This window comes from Schistocerca serialis, chromosome 5, assembly GCF_023864345.2.
Source record: "Schistocerca serialis cubense isolate TAMUIC-IGC-003099 chromosome 5, iqSchSeri2.2, whole genome shotgun sequence".
In the NCBI taxonomy this organism is placed as follows: domain Eukaryota; kingdom Metazoa; phylum Arthropoda; class Insecta; order Orthoptera; family Acrididae; genus Schistocerca; species Schistocerca serialis.
Genome location: NC_064642.1, coordinates 648,674,547 through 648,692,713, shown reverse-complemented (window position 1 = coordinate 648,692,713; position 18,167 = coordinate 648,674,547). Strand labels below are relative to the sequence as shown.

At 39.6% G+C, this 18,167-nt stretch overlaps 1 protein-coding gene across 1 annotated transcript in view; it reads left to right on the top strand.

Annotated features, from left to right (window-relative positions):
• The window catches only part of LOC126480883 (ras-related and estrogen-regulated growth inhibitor), a 395,339-nt gene that overhangs the window by 327,327 nt on the left and 49,845 nt on the right, over positions 1 to 18,167 (top strand). The window contains exon 3 of the mRNA XM_050104274.1: positions 13,802 to 13,858. Coding sequence (XP_049960231.1) covers positions 13,802 to 13,858 — 57 coding nt within the window. The remainder of the gene's footprint in view (positions 1 to 13,801; positions 13,859 to 18,167) is intronic.

Below are 18,167 nucleotides of genomic sequence, written 5' to 3'. Positions count from 1 at the left end.
CAGGTTCGAATCCTGCCTCGGGCATGGATGTGTGTGATGTCCTTATGTTAGTTAGGTTTAAGTAGTTCTAAGTTCTAGGGGACTGATGACCGCAGAAGTTAAGTCCCATAGTGCTCAGAGCCATTTGAACCATTTTTGAACCTTGCGTTGGGGAGGAACCAAAGAATAAAGAACTATGCCAACGAGGTGCGAGCATGACTGCAGCTCTGTAAATCATTAAAGACAACTGGTTCACATCGTGTGAACTGGCCGACAAGTTGGCTAAAAAGAAACATCAGATGGCAAGTTACGCAAAAATAAACCGGAAATACCACCGGAAATTATCAACATCAGGAATACAGTTCCTATGTTATCTCGCTTTTTCTACAACCCTTATAAAATGCCCTTTCCTTTTACACCACAGAAATACAAAAATAATAAAAAATGTTATTATTTTATCATCCACGCACGATTCCCTGGAATAGATGGACATCACAAAAACGTCAACAAATCTAATTCTACAATATGACAAAATGCGGAGTGGACCTTTCTGACAAACTGTGTCACGATAACAGCACAAAGATAAACTTGAAGATGGCCACTCTGGTATTTTTACGGAGTTCAGGGTGCTGCTAGTGTGAATGCATTTGCACTTTCAAAATTGAATCGCCCGCATGCATAAGGTTTTTCTAGTAGGGAACGTGGCTGATTCCTTAAAAGACTTTCCTTGATTTAACGAAACTGCTTATGAAGAAGAGAGCTTATAATTCTCGTATACCACGAGAACTTCGACTTTCTATTCAAGAGAAGGAGGTAAGCCGGAATATGGGAAACTGACAAGAAAATCTCATCGATGTGGCATTTGGAATGAAAATAAGTGTAATAATGATAGGAAAGGTTATTACTTTTGTGCAAAATGCCGTAGAGGTTCATGTGGTGAGTAAGAATGTTGCTTGTTCCAATTGTTTTGACATATAGCAAATAAATAGTAATTATTTATTTATTTTTCGCTATTCTTAAATTATCTTATATTAAACAGTCTACCTTGATGGAGTATAGTTGTCTAGTCACGTGATGTGATGAATGTACCTAGCTGTGTCTGATGTGACACTTGTAGAATAATACGAGGGTCACTCCAAAAGAAATGCACACTATTTTTTAAATCCATTTTGTATTCCACATGTTTGAAAGTTTTACAGTGTGTAGATACATCCTTTAGGAACAATGTTTTCATTTCTCCTCATAATTTCCATCCCTCTCAACTGCCTTACGCCATCTTGGAACCAGCGCCTGTCTACCCACATGGTAAAATTCTGGACCAACCTGTTGGAGCCACTGTTTCGCAGCATGCACAAGGGAGTCATCATCTTCAAACCTTGTTCCACGAAGAGAGTCTTTCAGTTTCCCAAAGAGATGATAGTCACATGGAGCCAGGTCAGGACTGTTTCAGAGTTGTCCATCTGAGTTTTGTGATCTCTTCCATGGTTTTTTGACTGACACGTGGCCGTGCATTCTCGTGCAACAGCAAAACAGTATTCTGCAAACACTTCCTTCCCCTATCCCAACGTAGCGTGACAATTCGTTCACTGTGATGCGTCTGTCAGCAGACACCAATTCGTTAACTCTCTGCACATTGTCTGGAGTGTGTGCAGTATGAGGCCTGCCGCTGCGAGGACAATCCTCAATATTGCCGTGCCCACTTTCATCACGTAACCTACTTACCCACCGACTAACTGTACTGCGATCGACAGCAGCATCTCCACACGCCTTTTCCAACCTCTTGAGGATGTTTCCCACTATCTCGTTTTCACAGCACAGGAATTCTATGACAGCACATTGCTTCTGACGAACGTCAAGTGTAACAGCCAATTTGAAGACATGATGTGACGGCGCCACTCACGGAAACAGGTTGAACTACGTTTGAAAACAAGCGGGAAGGATGTATCTACACACTGTGAAACTTTCACACATGCAGAATGAAAACTGTATTTTTACGAAAATAGTGTGCATTTCTTTTGGAGTGACCCTCGTACATGTAAGACTGAAGATTTTTGGACATACAGTTACTTGTTACCTATTTCAATAAAATGTTGCTTTTTTAGTGTTCCTTTTTCCCAACAATATCAACAAACACTAGATTTATTAATATCAGTTATGATACATTTCATTAAGCTTAGAAATATGTGTTTAAGTGGGCGGTGTTCCACCCGAACGTGTTGTTAACGTCCTTCCAATCCACTTCGTGGGCAGAGGGTTAACAGAACATGCGTTATAAATTATGGAGCTCTCGTGTGAAGGAATTCTGTCCCATAATTTTTTCCAATGTTGTGAACTGAGGATTACTAGTAATGGCATGAGATTAAAGACTGCTTTTACACTGGCGGTTCGGCTGCTTTTGATATTACTCCCTCGGCGACTTAACGCTCGCCGCGTTGTCAGTGTGGGGGTGAGCAGCTTTACATTTGTTCTTATTGCCTGCCCTATTGTCGATTGCATCCGTTACCTACCTTGTTCTGTGAGGTTTGTGCTTTCATGCAGCTGAAAGACTTTCGATTTGGAATTTTTCGTTGGTGAAATAGATTGTCACGCAGTTTGGGGTTCAGGAAATAAGAATTACAGCAATTAAATCTAAAATCGCAATGCTTTGGAAGAGCTGTGTAAATAATAATGCAGGTCTCAACAAACGTTACCATCATTCTAAAGCAAACTTTGATGAGATTTTCCTTAGTCCTTAAACAATTGTAATAAGTCTCTCTGTTTTCGCGAGTTATCAGCATTAGACGACTGTAATTCTTCTTCTGACATCGTCGACGGCTATATATTCTTTCCAGTAACTCTCGCCAAAACCCAGCACTTAGCTCTAGCCATAGCGATTCAGCCATGTTGTCAAGTCACGAGCCCGTGCATTTGTGATGATACAGGAAGTTTACCGAACAGCTGGCAGGGAAAACAAAAGCGTGTTCCTTTTCGTCACTCCACATAAACCAGTGTCGAGAAACAGATTTGTTAGTTTATTTTCCCTGTAGCGAAATGCGGAACAGGAAACTGGGTCATTTACAACAATGAGAATCTGGTGTGCTTGAGTGGCAGCGCCACGACATGAGCTTGTGCGAAGTAACATGACACTTGCGCTGAAACGTGTGGAAATTAATATATTACCGCAAAGTAGCTGCCAAAGATGTGAGAGTAGTGTGTTACACCATGAAGGAACTTGTATATTTGGTGAACAGCTTTTGTTGTTTATTCCTTGGTTATTTAGTTGTTGCTAATGCGTCAAAAGAGCATACTAGATTATCTCGTGTCGTGTTATTATGGGTTATAGTAATTGGAAGAAAGTAACCACCATAGTGGTGACCCCAATGTGATTCATCGTAAACGAAGATCGTTTTCAAGAGAATGACCGATGCGGCTGCACAAACAGCTGCGACGGGAGTCAAAACTGTGGTGTCACCGCCAGACACCACACTTGCTAGGTGGTAGCCTTTAAATCGGCCGCGGTCCGTTAGTATACGTCGGACCCGCGTGTCGCCGCTATCAGTGATAGCAGACTGAGCGCCGCCACACGGCAGGTCTAATCTAAAGAGACTCCCTACCGTTCGCCCCAGTTGTACAGCCGACTTTGCTAGCGATGGTTCACTGTCTACATACGCTCTCATTTGCAGAGACGACATTTTAGCATAGCCTTCAGCTACGTCATTTGCTACGACCTAGCAAGGCGCCATATTCAGTTACTATAAGTACTGTGTGAACAGATAATGTTGTGACTCATGTACCATCAAGAGCGACGTTCATCATTAATGGATTAAAGTTAAGTATCAAACTAATTACGTCTGCTTTCTGAATTCTAATTCCTTGTCATGTTCCAGACCTCACGTCAGTATAGTCCTTCCCTCCTCACGCCAGCCTGTGTGAGCTAAAATGTGTGCATTTCGGCCTCCACTAGTAACGCGGTGTTGGCTTTTCTGCCAACACAACAAAAACAAAACAACATGCAGCCTTAACTAAGTCGCATCTTTGTTCGTCAAGATGTAAGTTCGATGAATCATCTGGGACGTGTCAAGCTTCTACCGTTTTGGCCTAACCACCCAGTGACTTGGTTTAGGCACGTTGTGTGTGTTTTCAACAGCACGGTGTACTTACGAATGAAAGCAAACACGTAATCAAAAAATGGCTCTGAGCACTATGGGACTCAACATCTTATGTCATAAGTCCCCTAGAACTTAGAACTACTTAAACCTAACTAACCTAAGGACATCACACACACGCATGCCCGAGGCAGGATTCGAACCTGCGACCGTAGCAGTCCCGCGGTTCCGGACTGCAGCGCCAGAACCGCTAGACCACCGCGGCCGGCAACACGTAATCATTGTGGCATATTTACGAGGTGCATTCAAGTTCTAAGGCCTCCGATTTTTTTTCTCCGTACTGGAAAGAGATAGAAACATGCGCATTGTTTTAAAATGAGGCCGTGTTCATTGTCAATACGTCCCAGAGATGGCAGCACCGTATGGCAGATGGAATTTTACCGCCAGCAGCGAGAATGAGAACTGTTTTAAATACTTAAAATGGCGACGATTTCCTTACTTGAACAGCGTGCAATCATTCGTTTTCTGAATTTGCGTGGTGTGAAACCAATTGAAATTCATCGACAGTTGAAGGAGACATGTGGTGATGGAGTTACGGATGTGTCGAAAGTGCGTTCATGGGTGCGACAGTTTAATGAAGGCAGAACATGGTGTGACAACAAACCAAAACAACCTCGGGCTCGCACAAGCCAGTCTGACGACATGATCGAGAAACTGGAGAGAATTGTTTTGGGGGATCGCCGAATGACTGTTGAACAGATCGCCTCCAGAGTTGGCATTTCTGTGGGTTCTGTGCACACAATCCTGCATGACGACCTGAAAATGCGAAAAGTGTCATCCAGGTGGGTGCCACGAATGCTGACGGACAACCACATGGCTGCCCGTGTGGCATGTTGCCAAGCAATGTTGACGCGCAATGACAGCATGAATGGGACTTTTTTTTCGTCGGTTGTGACAATGGATGAGACGTGGATGCCATTTTTCAATCCAGAAACAAAGCGCCAGTTAGCTCAATGGAAGCACACAGATTCACCGCTACCAAAAAAATTTCGGGTAACCGCCAGTGCTGAAAAAATGATGGTGTCCATGTTCTGGGACAGCGAGGGCGTAATCCTTACCCATTGCGTTCCAAAGGGCACTACGGTAACAGGTGCATCCTACGAAAATGTTTTGAAGGACAAATTCCTTCCTGCACTGCAACAAAATGTCTCCGGGAAGGGCAGCGCGTGTGCTATTTCACCAAGACAACGTACCCGCACATCGAGCTAACATTACGCAACAGTTTCTTTGTGATAACAATGTTTTACTTTAACAGCCATGATGTCAGGTGTAAAAAGTAATGTCAAGGCTTCTCTAGGAGAATGGTCAACACCAGCTTGAGTTACTCCTGCCTGCTCCCTTACTATATCTGCAAGAAACCTCCTAGGTATTCTGGGCTGAGAGATTACACACCTTCATCACACTTGGCCACAGTCACATCCTGATGGTCACTACCTGTAATTACATATTCTTCATCATCTCTAATGTCCACATCAGTTTCCCAATACGAATGTTGCTCCATAACATCATCATCATCATCATCCTCATCTTCACTTTCACTCCCAGAGTTGGAATCTTCTTTTAAAATTTCATTCAAAACTTTTTCTAAAGGTGGTTCACATATTCTTTTAGCCAATTCTGAGTCTCAGTGTAAACAAGAGCGAACTGAACTAACTCACTAGAAGAGTAAAAGATAAATAATAACTGACAGTCACGAAAAATTACTTCCTCTGGAAACAAATTGGTTATCAGAACATCAAGAATGCCAACCAACAAGAAACATAGGCCTCTGTTGTTTTAGAGGTGGGAAATAAAAAAAATCTATGTGCAAAAATTTTCTGTTTCATTGAAACTTAAGGGGTGTGGCTTTGTTGGACCCATATTAAAAGTTTAATTTTTCCTTTCAAAGGAGTAGTTTTCTTTAAAATGTATTGACACTAAAGTTCAATGCAATATTCAACAAACAATGACTCAAAGGGAAAATCTGTACAGCTATGACATGGGCAGAAACTAAGGAATATAAACAGTCACGGGCTCAATAAAAACCCAGTAGGTGTCCTAGGGTTAACACCAACATTTGCAGACTTACTAGCTTACAAGTTACACAAGATATGCATTTATGCATTGGCCTCAGCTGCCAAATTGCACTTCCCCCTACTGCCTCATGGTTGTTCAGAACAGAATCCCCCCACAATTATTGTTGGCCTCTCCATCCTGCCATCTACAAACCTATCAAAGCAGCTGTATTCAGTTTCTCTGATGAATCAATATCAAAACTGAAATCTTTCTTGAAATACATAACACATTCTTCATTCCCTGAAGTAACTTCCAAGAGAGTCACATTCATGAACTAGTTTCTACTACTACTATACCTATAGTATGATGCTAATATGGAACCAAAGTAAGAAAATGATCCAAAAAAGAATTAAAAGGCCTAGAAGACACAACAATAAAAACTCACAGCACTCTTGAAAAGAAAAAAAAAATGAAAAGAAAGAGATTTAGATGACCTTAATGTATTTTAATTACATATGAAGTATATTTACTACACCTCAAATTGTTAAATCCGCCTAACATACACTGGAAGCAAAAAGATATACCACAAAGTAGGAACATATACTGGAAGAAAAAACCATGAAATAGCAAGAAAGCAAAAGTAATATTGAAATATAAAGAACAAAAAAAGTACTTCCAGGAGTGCTATTTCTGCAAGGTTCGCAGGAGAGCTTCTGTGAAGTTGAGAAGGTAAGAGACGAGATACTGGCAGAAGTAAAGCCGTGAGGATGGGACACGAGTCGTGCTTGGGTAGCTCAGTTGGTAGAGCACTTGTCCACGAAAGGCAAAGGTCCCGTGTTTGAGTCTCGGTCTGGCACATAGTTTTAATCTGCCAGGAAGTTTAAAAAAAAAAGTATGTGAAAACTACAGAGGGATAAGACTAGCTGACACAGCAAATACATTTTATGTGAGAATTGTAAGCACAAGACTACAGACAATAGCAGAATATTTGCTTCATTGGTTCATGGGCGTCAGCGTCGGATTATGTTGTGGAAGCTGCACAATATTTCAATGAGACAGCTACTCATCATCTTCAGGCACTTACTGACATGTTGCTGCAAAGATTCACCAGTATATACGCTGACTCACTAGGAAAGTGCATGTGCCAAGGATTGAGGCTATAATGTCATCATAGATGGATCATAGAGCACGGCGACATCCAGTGCACCTGCTGGACAAACGGGCAACGGGCTTCTCATTTGCAACACGGGAAGTGTGCAGCTGTAAATAGTGGCCCAGCGTGCATGTGGGCAGAGTGCTGGTGCCCAGTTTACGTGTGTGGACTTTGATTCTCTGTCTGTGTTGAGGTGGAATCATTCGTCTGCGACCAATGATGTCTTAATACTGTTAGTGCTGGTTCACATTTCTTGCTAAGTTGAAATCCCGTGTCTCTATTAATCAGGTCACTACTTATATGAATTTCAACTACTTCTTTAATAATGAAGTCCCAGTATGTGGAAGCGGACAAAAGGATCTTTATCTCTCCGTAGTTCATGCTGTGTCCTGTGTCAAGACAATGTTCAGCCACAGCAGACTTTTCTGGCCAATCCAGTCTGGTGTGACGTCTGTGTTTAGCGCATTTATCCTTAACAGTGTGACATGTCTGGCCAATGTATGATTTCCCACACTGGCATGGGATTTTATATATCCCTGGTCTCCTTAGACCTAGGTTGTCTTTAACAGTACCCAGCATAGTCTGCACTCGGGCTGGAGGGCGGAAGACACATGTTATTTGATGTTTTTTGAACAGCCTGCCAATTTTAAAGGACACACCACCAACATACAGTAGAAAAACCATCCTCATGGAGTTCTCTGTTTCTTCTGGCTGTTCTTGAGATTTAATGCATATAGGTTTAAATACATTATGGATCTGTTTGACAGAGTACTTGTTTTGTACAAACACAGAGTGAAGATGGCTAAGCTCTGCTGATAAGCTCCCTGAATCTGAGATAATTCTAGCCCTATGAATGAGAGTCCATAATGCGCCACTGCATTGAGAGGTGATAGCAGCTTGTAGCTCATAGATATAGGTCAATGTGAGTCAGTTTGTGAAACACACAGTGACCGAGGAACCATCTTCTTTTCTGTAGACCAAGACATCAAGAAACGGGAGGTCTCCATTTTTCTCCACTTCCATGATGAAGCAGATGCTGAGATAGAGGGATCTAAAGTGTTCCAGAAATGCAGGAAATGTTGCTGATCCATGTGGCCAAACTACAAAAGTGTCATCCACATATTTCCTGAAACATTTAGGTTTCATCGCTCCTGACTGAAGTGCTTTTTCCTCGAAGTCTTCCATATAAGGTTAGCTACTAAAGGAAACAAAGGGTTATCGATAGCAATACTGTCAGTCTGCTCAAAATATTGTTTGTTAAATAAAAAGTAAGTCGAGGTAAGCAAGTGTTTGAGCAGATTTAAGATGTCCTCCTCAAACTTAGTTCCTCTACGTTGTAATGAATCCAGCAAAGATACTCATGTGAACAAAGAGAGCACATCAAAACTCACCAATATGTCAGCTGGTTCAAGACGCAAGGTCTTAAGTCATTGTATAAAATCTTCTGAGTTTCGAATGTGATGCTCACATTTTCCTACCAGTGTGCTTAGAAGAGAAGCCATATGTTTTGGCAAGTAATATTTTGGGGCTCCTGTATTGCTCACGATGGGGCTAAGAGGAACCCCTTCCTTACGGATCTTAAGCAGCCCATACAGTCATGGTGGAACTGGCAGTTGTACTCTTAAGCTCTGTTTAAGATGTTCAGGGAACTGGCTGGATTTGAGGAGCACAGAAGTCTTCCATTGTACTGCATCAGTTGGATCCTTCTGGAGACAGTGATACACTGAGTCCTCCAGTAAATCCGTCATCTTGCCAAAGTAAGATGTTGCAGGCAAAAGAACAGTGGGGTTTCCCTTGTCAGCAGGTAAAATCACTATTTCTGTGTCTTCTCTTAAGGAATGTAGAGCTTTCCTTTCCTCAGTGTTGATGTTCTGCTTCAGTGTGGGCATCCTGGTTATGGCCCTGCAAGCTTCTTGCCTCATGTCTTCAGCAGACACCTTGCTCAACGGCACTGATAAAATCCTTGATAGGCAAGGTGTTTGGAGTGGGGGCAAAATTTAGTCCCTTTTCCAGCACTGATATTGCAGCATCACTCCATTGTTTATGTGTGAAATTAAACACAGTATGTCCACGTGGTTGTGATGACTGCTATGTAAGGCGATGGAACTTGGAAGTCTGACACGCCACAGTCTGCTGCCGCTGAACAGTAATTTACAGTCAAATGTCAGAAATTTCTTTCAATAAATTCTGCATAATTGTGGTCCCCCAAGAAGGAAAAATTGAAACAAAAATTAATGGAAACAACATCTACAAAAAGCATCCAGAGTGACTACCAAGCCAGATAAAGAGCTTCAAACCAAAATAGAAAAGATATACTGGCAGACTGAGAAAAGTATGTTCCACACAGGCCATAATTGATCTAATAAGGAAAGTGCACGAGGAGAAGAAAAACTAGTTTTATCTGGTTTATGTCAGCTTTTAAGGAACTTTTTCTGTTTCATACTGACAAAATAAAATAATAGTAGGAACACAACAACTACTTGCTGATATTGCTGCATATGGAAGCATTAAATTTCAACCTCTGTATTTTCCTGTAAAATACAGGGTGGACCTAAAGTCTTTGTACAATTATCAACATTTATTTTACAATAACTGTAGAACTTACAACTTTGTGGTTAGTGACAAATGAAAGGATAAATCGCCAAGTTCGTTTGCATATCTTTGTTGCAGATAGAAGCTGAGTAGAGAGCACTGCAAGAAGAAGGTGCAATGTTCTTTGTGGTAAAGTGAGACAAAATCTCCATTTATTGTGCAATGAAATTTTTGACGACAACACAGAAGAGAAGCATCTGACAGGAGTATTGTTGCATGATACTTGAAGTTTAAACAGATTGGCAGCATGTTGGATCTTTTGTGAACAGACTGGCCTTCAGCCAATGAACAACATGTCAGAGCTGTGCAACAAGCATTCTACATAGCCCTTCCAAATCTACTCAACATGTATATTGTGAATTAGGGATCCCTAGCAGCACATTGTGAAGAATTCTAAACAACAAACTGCATTTGCATGCATACAGTTATAAGGTCCACATAAGACATGCATTACAACCCGGTTATAGAACTTGTTGAGCATCTTTTTTGACTGAAATATTGGCACAAATTGACATAGGAATGAATATCTTCAACAAATTTGTTTTTCAAATGAGGCTACTTTCCTCATACAAGATAAAATTAAAATTCACAGTGTGAAAATGTGGGGTTCTGAAATTCCACATGTTGCCTTAGATCACATTAGGGAGTCCCCTAAAATGAATGTGTGGTGGAGTTTAGTGCACAAGAGAGTCATTCACCCTTGCATTTATGGACATGAACAGATGCTGACTGTTTGCTCCATCCCGTCATGTCCACAAATTAAATGCTGTGCCACAAGACGAAAGGTAATTTGCACATTCGGCTGAACTTGTGTCCATTGTCTCTCTGCGGCCACAAGACCTTATTACACACTTGACCAATGAGTATGCACCCTTCTTGGTCATATTTACCACAGTCATGCAGTCATGGCATGTGAATCTTTCCGACAGTACCTCTGCAAGGTTTTTTACTGTACCAACAATTGTCAATAAATGTATTATTATATAGTCAAGTGTTTGATCAATTACTGTTGCTGAGTCTAGACCCTGAACTTAAGTGCATGGGTCCAGCAGTAAAAGCTAGCTCACCACACAATGAACTTGAAAGCACTTCACTTCATGGAAAACTGAAAACAAACCTATTTGAATTATTCAGTCTCCTTTTCTCTGCTTCTGACTCATTGACTGCTCTGTATGGCACCTATCATTTCCACAGTTTTCAAACCATATGTGTTACTGTTGCTGCACTATTTATGTTGCTCTATGAATGGCCTAAAGCCTTTCCCTCAATATTTGGTCCCAAGCAACATCTCCCACATCCTTTAACCCTTTTGTAGGCACATATCTGCAGTGACTCAGCAAAGTTAATTTTTGTTTACATCATTCCTTTTGTTGTGCCTGTCTCTGACCAACATCTACAATATGTGTTGAGTAGCAATTTCCCATTTTTGTAATACTGTCTTTGTTCATATTATTCCAAAATAGAAATTGACTGACTATATTTAATTTTTGATAGTTTCATTTTTGAGACTTACAACTAGAACTACTGTGGTAATTATTCTTACCAATGCCTGGTGTGAGCTGTTAAGTGGTTGCCATAACACAGTTTCAAAATTCCTTTGATGACACTAAACATCTGTAGAAGCCCCTTGCCATATTGCAGATTTAAAAGTTTGCCAATTTCTGCTAGTTCCTTCCAATGTGCAGCAAGTCACAACAGTATTTGCTCAATATTACCAAAGAGGTTTGTATTGTAGAAACAAAGCAGTGTGTTCCTACTTCATAAGTGACAACAGTAGTGATATCACAAAGAACAGGAAATGATCGTTGTAGCAGTTTTTACACACTTGGTACAATGTTCTTTTCAAGATGGCAGGCAGGAAGACATATTTTCATGACTACATTAAAAGAATTATGCTAATGGTAAGCATGCTTCCTGATGCCCACAAAAAGAAATATTAATTTTGTGGTAAATATACTTCCCATAACTCACAGAAAAATTACTTTGGTGATAAGCATACAGCCCAATAGCCTTTAAAACAATGTTATTTGGTGGTATGTACACTTCACACAGCCTCTGGAAGACACAAGAAACATTTCTTGACAGTTAAAAGCTACCTTTCACTGTCAACTACAGATGGTGCAGCAAACTTCAACCAGGTGCTAGGAGTGCACAGAAGACATATTACTATGTACACAGTCAAGAAACACAATTGGTGGTAATTATACTTTCTGGCACCTACAAAAGGTTTACCAAGCAGGTCCTGAAATCTATAACATTACATATATTTATCACATGTTATCATCTAACAAGTAGTCTACTTTCTCTCTTCCTAACAACATTTTAGGCCCCTATTTCCTTTTTAGAATAAGTAAGATGAAACATGTCTGGATAAATGAATCAGAGAAAAATGAAAACCATTAGACCCACAGTAATGTTTCGATAGTTTCTGAGGAGAAATGCCTGTGTACAAGAATAACAATGAATTAATAAATGGAACAATATCAGAGCACAAAACTCATACAGGGTGGTGCAAAAAGAAAACATGGATTTGTCTTGCTATAGTATCAGTGGTGGGAGTGGAATGGCGGGATGAGGGACCTACTGTTTTGTAGGCTAGAGCATCCAGTTTTAGTTGCAATGGTGCAGCAGACTGTGTATCATTGCATTTTTGCTGTTAGACATTTCTCCAAAAGTAATGACTCTGTGATCACAGTCCAATGGCTTTTCCGTACGAACTTCAATGTTCCGCAAAATGGTTCACTATCTGATTGCAACACAATATTGCATTGGGTTGCCTCCTTTCACACAACTGGGTCAGTCATGAAGCAGATATTGCCTGGTCATTCTCACACAGTGTGAACACAGGAAAATATTGCTAGAGTAAGAGCATCTGTTCTTCAAAGTCCTCACTGCTCCACTGGCTGACGTACTCCACTTATGGCTTGTCTCGTCGCTTGCTGCAGCACTTCCTAAAGAATGCGTTACATTTTCATTCTTACAAAATTATGATTGTGCAGAAGATTCACATCCTTGATTATAGTGAACGGACACAGTTTTGTGAGATAATGCTTGATGTTCTTGCTGCTGATGATGTTGTATTGATGATGAATGATGAGACGCAGTTTCACTAAGATGGTTATGTAAACAAACAAAACTGTTGCTATTGGGCAGTAGACAACCCACAAGAAATGCATAAAAAACCACTGCACAGAGCAAAAGTGACAGTGTGGTGTGGTGAATCTAAAGTGGTAATTGTTGGGCCTTATTTTTTTTTTTAACAAGGCGGTGTTAGTGTAACAGTGAATGCTGTGCATTATGCTGCACTGCTATGCAATTTCGTGCAGCCACAACTGGACACTATAGGGATAAACATAGAAGACATGTGGTTCTAACAAGATGGAGCCACACCTCACACAGCTAATGATTCGATAAATGTTTCCCCAACATGTGATTTCACATTTTGGCAATGTCCACTGCCTAGCATGCTCACCAGATTTGTCTGTTTATGACTTCTTCTTATGGGGTTACCTAAAAAGTAAAGTGTATTGCAACAAACCTCATACACTCAATGACCTGAAGGTTTCAATATGTCAAGAAACTGCTGCTGTTTCACATGACATATTGATGAAAGTAATTGCAAACTTCAAAGAAAGGCTTTTAATGTGTATTCACAAAGAAGACTGCTATCTGCCCCACATTATCTTTAAAAGATGAAGAACATAAAACTACATAGATTGGGTACATTACCAAATATAGTGATGTGAATTCATTTTGTATGTGATCAAAATAGAGCCTGTTATACTAGCTTGAAATCCATGCATTCTTTTTGTGTCACCCTGTATTTATCTCCTTAAAATAGGATAGCAGCCTTAGACAAGAATTATGCAGAGTACACTACACTGAAGTATTTCAGTTGCAGTATAACAACTGTGCTGGTTTATTTCTTCTGTTTTAGCACTGTCTGTACGCTTCATCACCAGACGTTACATAGGAGAATATGACCACCAAACAGGTGAGTGTTACTCTTTTTTCATTTTGTTACTAATTATTGCAACATAAATCTCTCTTTTCCTTTAATGAACTCTCTGCCAAAAGCATATTCAAACACTATCCAAAAAGTTATATTTGTTCATAATTCAGAAAACATATCTATATCACCTTTAATGTGGATGAAGTTCTCTTTCTTTACTTCAGTTCCTGTTTTGAAGTCAGTTTTTCAAAAATATTTCAAGTAGAAATTTCAGTGGCATAAACAAGAGTCATCTCTGCAGCAACATCTACACCTACTTTCATAATGTGGTAACCACTATGAAGTGCAGAAGGTCGTTTCATTCACTCATGTAGCACAGAGAAGAGTGACTACTTTAAAGCCCCCATCAGTACTGTAATTAGTCTAATCTTGTCTTCGCGGTTCCCAAGGGAGTGACATGTGGGGGACCATAGTACATTCCCAGATTCCTTACTTAATGCTCATTCTTTAACTTAGAAAGTAGGGTTTTGTGAGGTACTTGGCTTCTATCTAACAGTTTTGCCAGTCCTGGTTTTCCAGAATACCTGTGACACTCTCCTGTGACTCAAACTTGTGACCAGTATACATTCAGTATCCCCCATCAGCTCCATTTCATAAGAGTCACACACTTGAGCAATATTCTAGAAAGAACCATGTTTTCTATGGAATTGCCTTTGTAGACAGGTTGCAGTTCCCCAGTTTCCTACAAGGGTATCAAAGTCTGGCACTTGATTTACCTACAACTGAGCTTATGTGATCATTCCATTACAAATCTCCACAAATCGTTAGCACTCAGATTTTGAAGCTCGTACTTCAGATGGTGTTGGGAGTAGGTCACTAGTTGGGTAGTTCCAGAAATAAATGTGAAAGTAATGATGAAAGAGTATTTGAAATGTGACAGTTTCAGTGTATTGTGATGAACTGTGTTGGTCCTGTTTTATTATTGTAAAAGTGGCAGAAAAAGAAATGGAGTAACAGGAGAATGTGGATAAAGCCCAACAACTTTTAATGGGAACATCAAATGAAGCAGGAAATAAGTCTTTAAAACTCTTAGGTATTCACATTGACTCTAAACTCTATTGGGAGGAACATGTCTATCACGTATGTGAAAAAATATCTCAGGTGGCATACCTTATCTTGAAACTAAGGGAGGTAGTGAGTTTAGAGTACCTTGGGGTGACATACTTTGGGTTATTCCAGTCACATATTTCATATGGTCTGATTATATGGGGGCACTCCCCTCACATCAAGAACATCTTGAAATTACAAAAAAAAGTTTTACACATAATATGTAAAAAAAGTCATATGGAGCACTGTCGTCCTCTTTTTTCCAGACTCAGAATACTCACAATTATAAATGTATACATCTATGTGTCTGTACTCTACATTAAAAATAACATTTCAGAATTTATTGCCAGAGGGTAAATACATGAACACGACACTAGGGCTAAGGGCAATTTAGACATACTGTGCCACAGATAAGCAAGAACAGGAAATTCCCACAAAGTTAACCCACTCAAAATGTTCAATAAACTGCCAATTCATGTTCAGTCTATGGATATAATTTTTTTTAAAATTAAGTGGTACAGCTGGCTTACAGATCATCCATTCTATGACATTAAAGAATTCTTTGAGATGCCTGAGGAGGATATTAGTATTTAAAAGTTGTCTGTAGTTAAACATATTATTGTGTGCTGTGGTTAATCATGTGCAGTTACATAGTGTATACAATAAACAATGTGATAGAATATTATATTAGATTATAGTATAGCTTATTGCATGAACTTTTAGAAGATATCCTGATGTAACTTGGTACACTGCCATGCTTGAAATGTATTCTATAGTGTACTGACACTTGTTTATTTTATTTTTCTGTATGTACTAGTACATCCTGTATGATGAAGCCAATATCATTGTAAAATGATCTATGGTGAATAAAATTCTTGATTCTTGATTAATACACAATCCCATGTAGGCACTTGCTGCTGGCAAGTGGGTCGCTGTTAGCTGCTCATTTTTACATTATTGTCCAGATGTTCATATCAGGTCTGTGCTTTGATCACCAGTTCAGCAAATGGAGGCTCTCTTAGCTCACCAGATACTGTTACTCATGGTTTCACAGATGTTGTCTATGTTATTTAATTTTTACATCCGCTACTTAAAGAAAATTTGCTAATTATGAATGCTGGGTAAGTCCATTCTCTTTTTTCATGACTTGATTTTATTGCACTTAATGATGCAGCTAAAATGCTGTGAAACTGGTCATGGCTATAAGTAAAGGAATTACAGCTACAGTAGTCTTCTCTCTTCAAAATGGAATTCCTTATTTTATATGGTTTCATGCCTGGGAAGCAAAACAAAGACTAGATCCTTACAATTCAAGAAGTAACATTCAGTTTTGGCATGATGATACTGCAAAAGACTGTGAAATATGCTCTTACATTACTTAGTTTTTTATGCTGTATTGATCATGTACATACAGTAGAACCTCGCTAGTCTGCCCCCTGTGGGACCGGGAGCTAGGTCGGAATGTAAAAAAAGGTCGGATTATCAGAGGAACACTTTTATTGACCCATAACATCACAATACAATGCAGCATAACCTTGTTGCTCAACTGGAAATGCAGTCTCAAAAACTGTTCCATGTTAAAACAGTAACAAAACAAAAAGGAAATGTTCAAACACTAAAAAAAATCTTGCACGATAGTGTAATCTGCAGTAGTGCCTGTACTGTAAAATACGTCTGTATCGTGCAGTAAGATACTGAGAGTGTAAGTTTAACATCTGTTCACACCCTATTACAGTAATGGTAAAAATGTGTCTTCTCTTAAGCAGGACGAAAAAAATCTGTAAACGGTAGGAGAATTAACTGACGATGAACTCACTAACGCAGTAACTCGAACAGCTGATGAGAACAAGAATGATGATGACAGCAATGAAGATAATAAAGCTATGGCTTGAGTACCACATGCAGACATCCATGCTAATCTTCATTGTTGTCATCATGGTTCTCATTCTCATCAGCTTTTCGAGTTACAGCATCAATGAGTTAGTCCGTTAATTCTGCTACCATTGTGCAGTCAACATGTAATGATCCACTTGCTTATGGCACTGGGCTCAACGTCCAGTAAAGAAAGCATTTAGATAGTCTCCTAATTTAGTTTCACGCACTTTAAAATATAAGAAGAACACCGTCACTACTTTATAAAACAAATGCGTGCACAACAACACTTATAGATCGAGTTAGCAACAAGTTATTTCATATGAAAAGTGATCCAACTATCGCACCTAGCATTGGTCAACTGTCTACTGATCCATATTGCAGACAGTCTTAACTGTAGCAGCGGCCCGTGCAGATAAACAAACACCGGAAATGGGATGGTCGGACTAAGCAGTGAGTTGGACCATCCACGGTCGGATTAGGGAGGTTCTACTGTAAGTGCAAATTATTTTACTTAACTTTAACTAACCACAGATGTAAGACTGCACATCATAATTGTAGTTCTCAAGAACTCTCCCACATTCACCTAGGTGAATGGTAGTTTCATTTCCAGGTCTTATTCACACGAAAATATAAGGCAAATGAGTTATAGCAAAAATTACATTCTCATCAACAGGTACTTCAGAGAAGAAAGTTAAGTCCTACAAATCTACAGCTAGGTGAATAACATGAAATGTTTGTGTATACATGCATTTTTTTAACCTACAACACTTACTTGCACTATATTTTAATTATACACATTACCCATTATGTTCTGATAATATATGTGAGGAAACCTTCCTGACTTATTAAGATTAGATGAGATGAGATTTGAACCAAATATTTACTTTCATCTACGTCTACAGTTACATGACTACTCTGTCATTCACACGTATGTGCCTGGCAGAGGGTTCATTGAACCACTTTGAGACTACTTCTCTGTTGTTCCATCCCCTAGCACCATTTGGGAAAAATAAACACTTAGATATTTCCATACAAGCTCTGATTTCTCTTATTTTATTATGATTATCATTTATCCCTATGTAGGTTGGTATCAACAAAATATTTTTGCATCCAAGAGAACGTTGGTGACTGAGATTTCATGAAAAGATCTCACTGCAATGAAAAATGTCTTAGTTTTAATGACTGACACCCCAAGTCACTTATCACGTCCATGATGCTTGCTCCCTATTTCCCAATAACACAATATGAGATACCCTTCTTTGCGCTTCTTCAATGTCCTCCATCAATACTATCTGGTAAGGATATAAGACTCTAGCAGTGTAGGCACTGCCTTTAGTAGATGTGTTCTGCCAGTAAAATGCATTCTTTG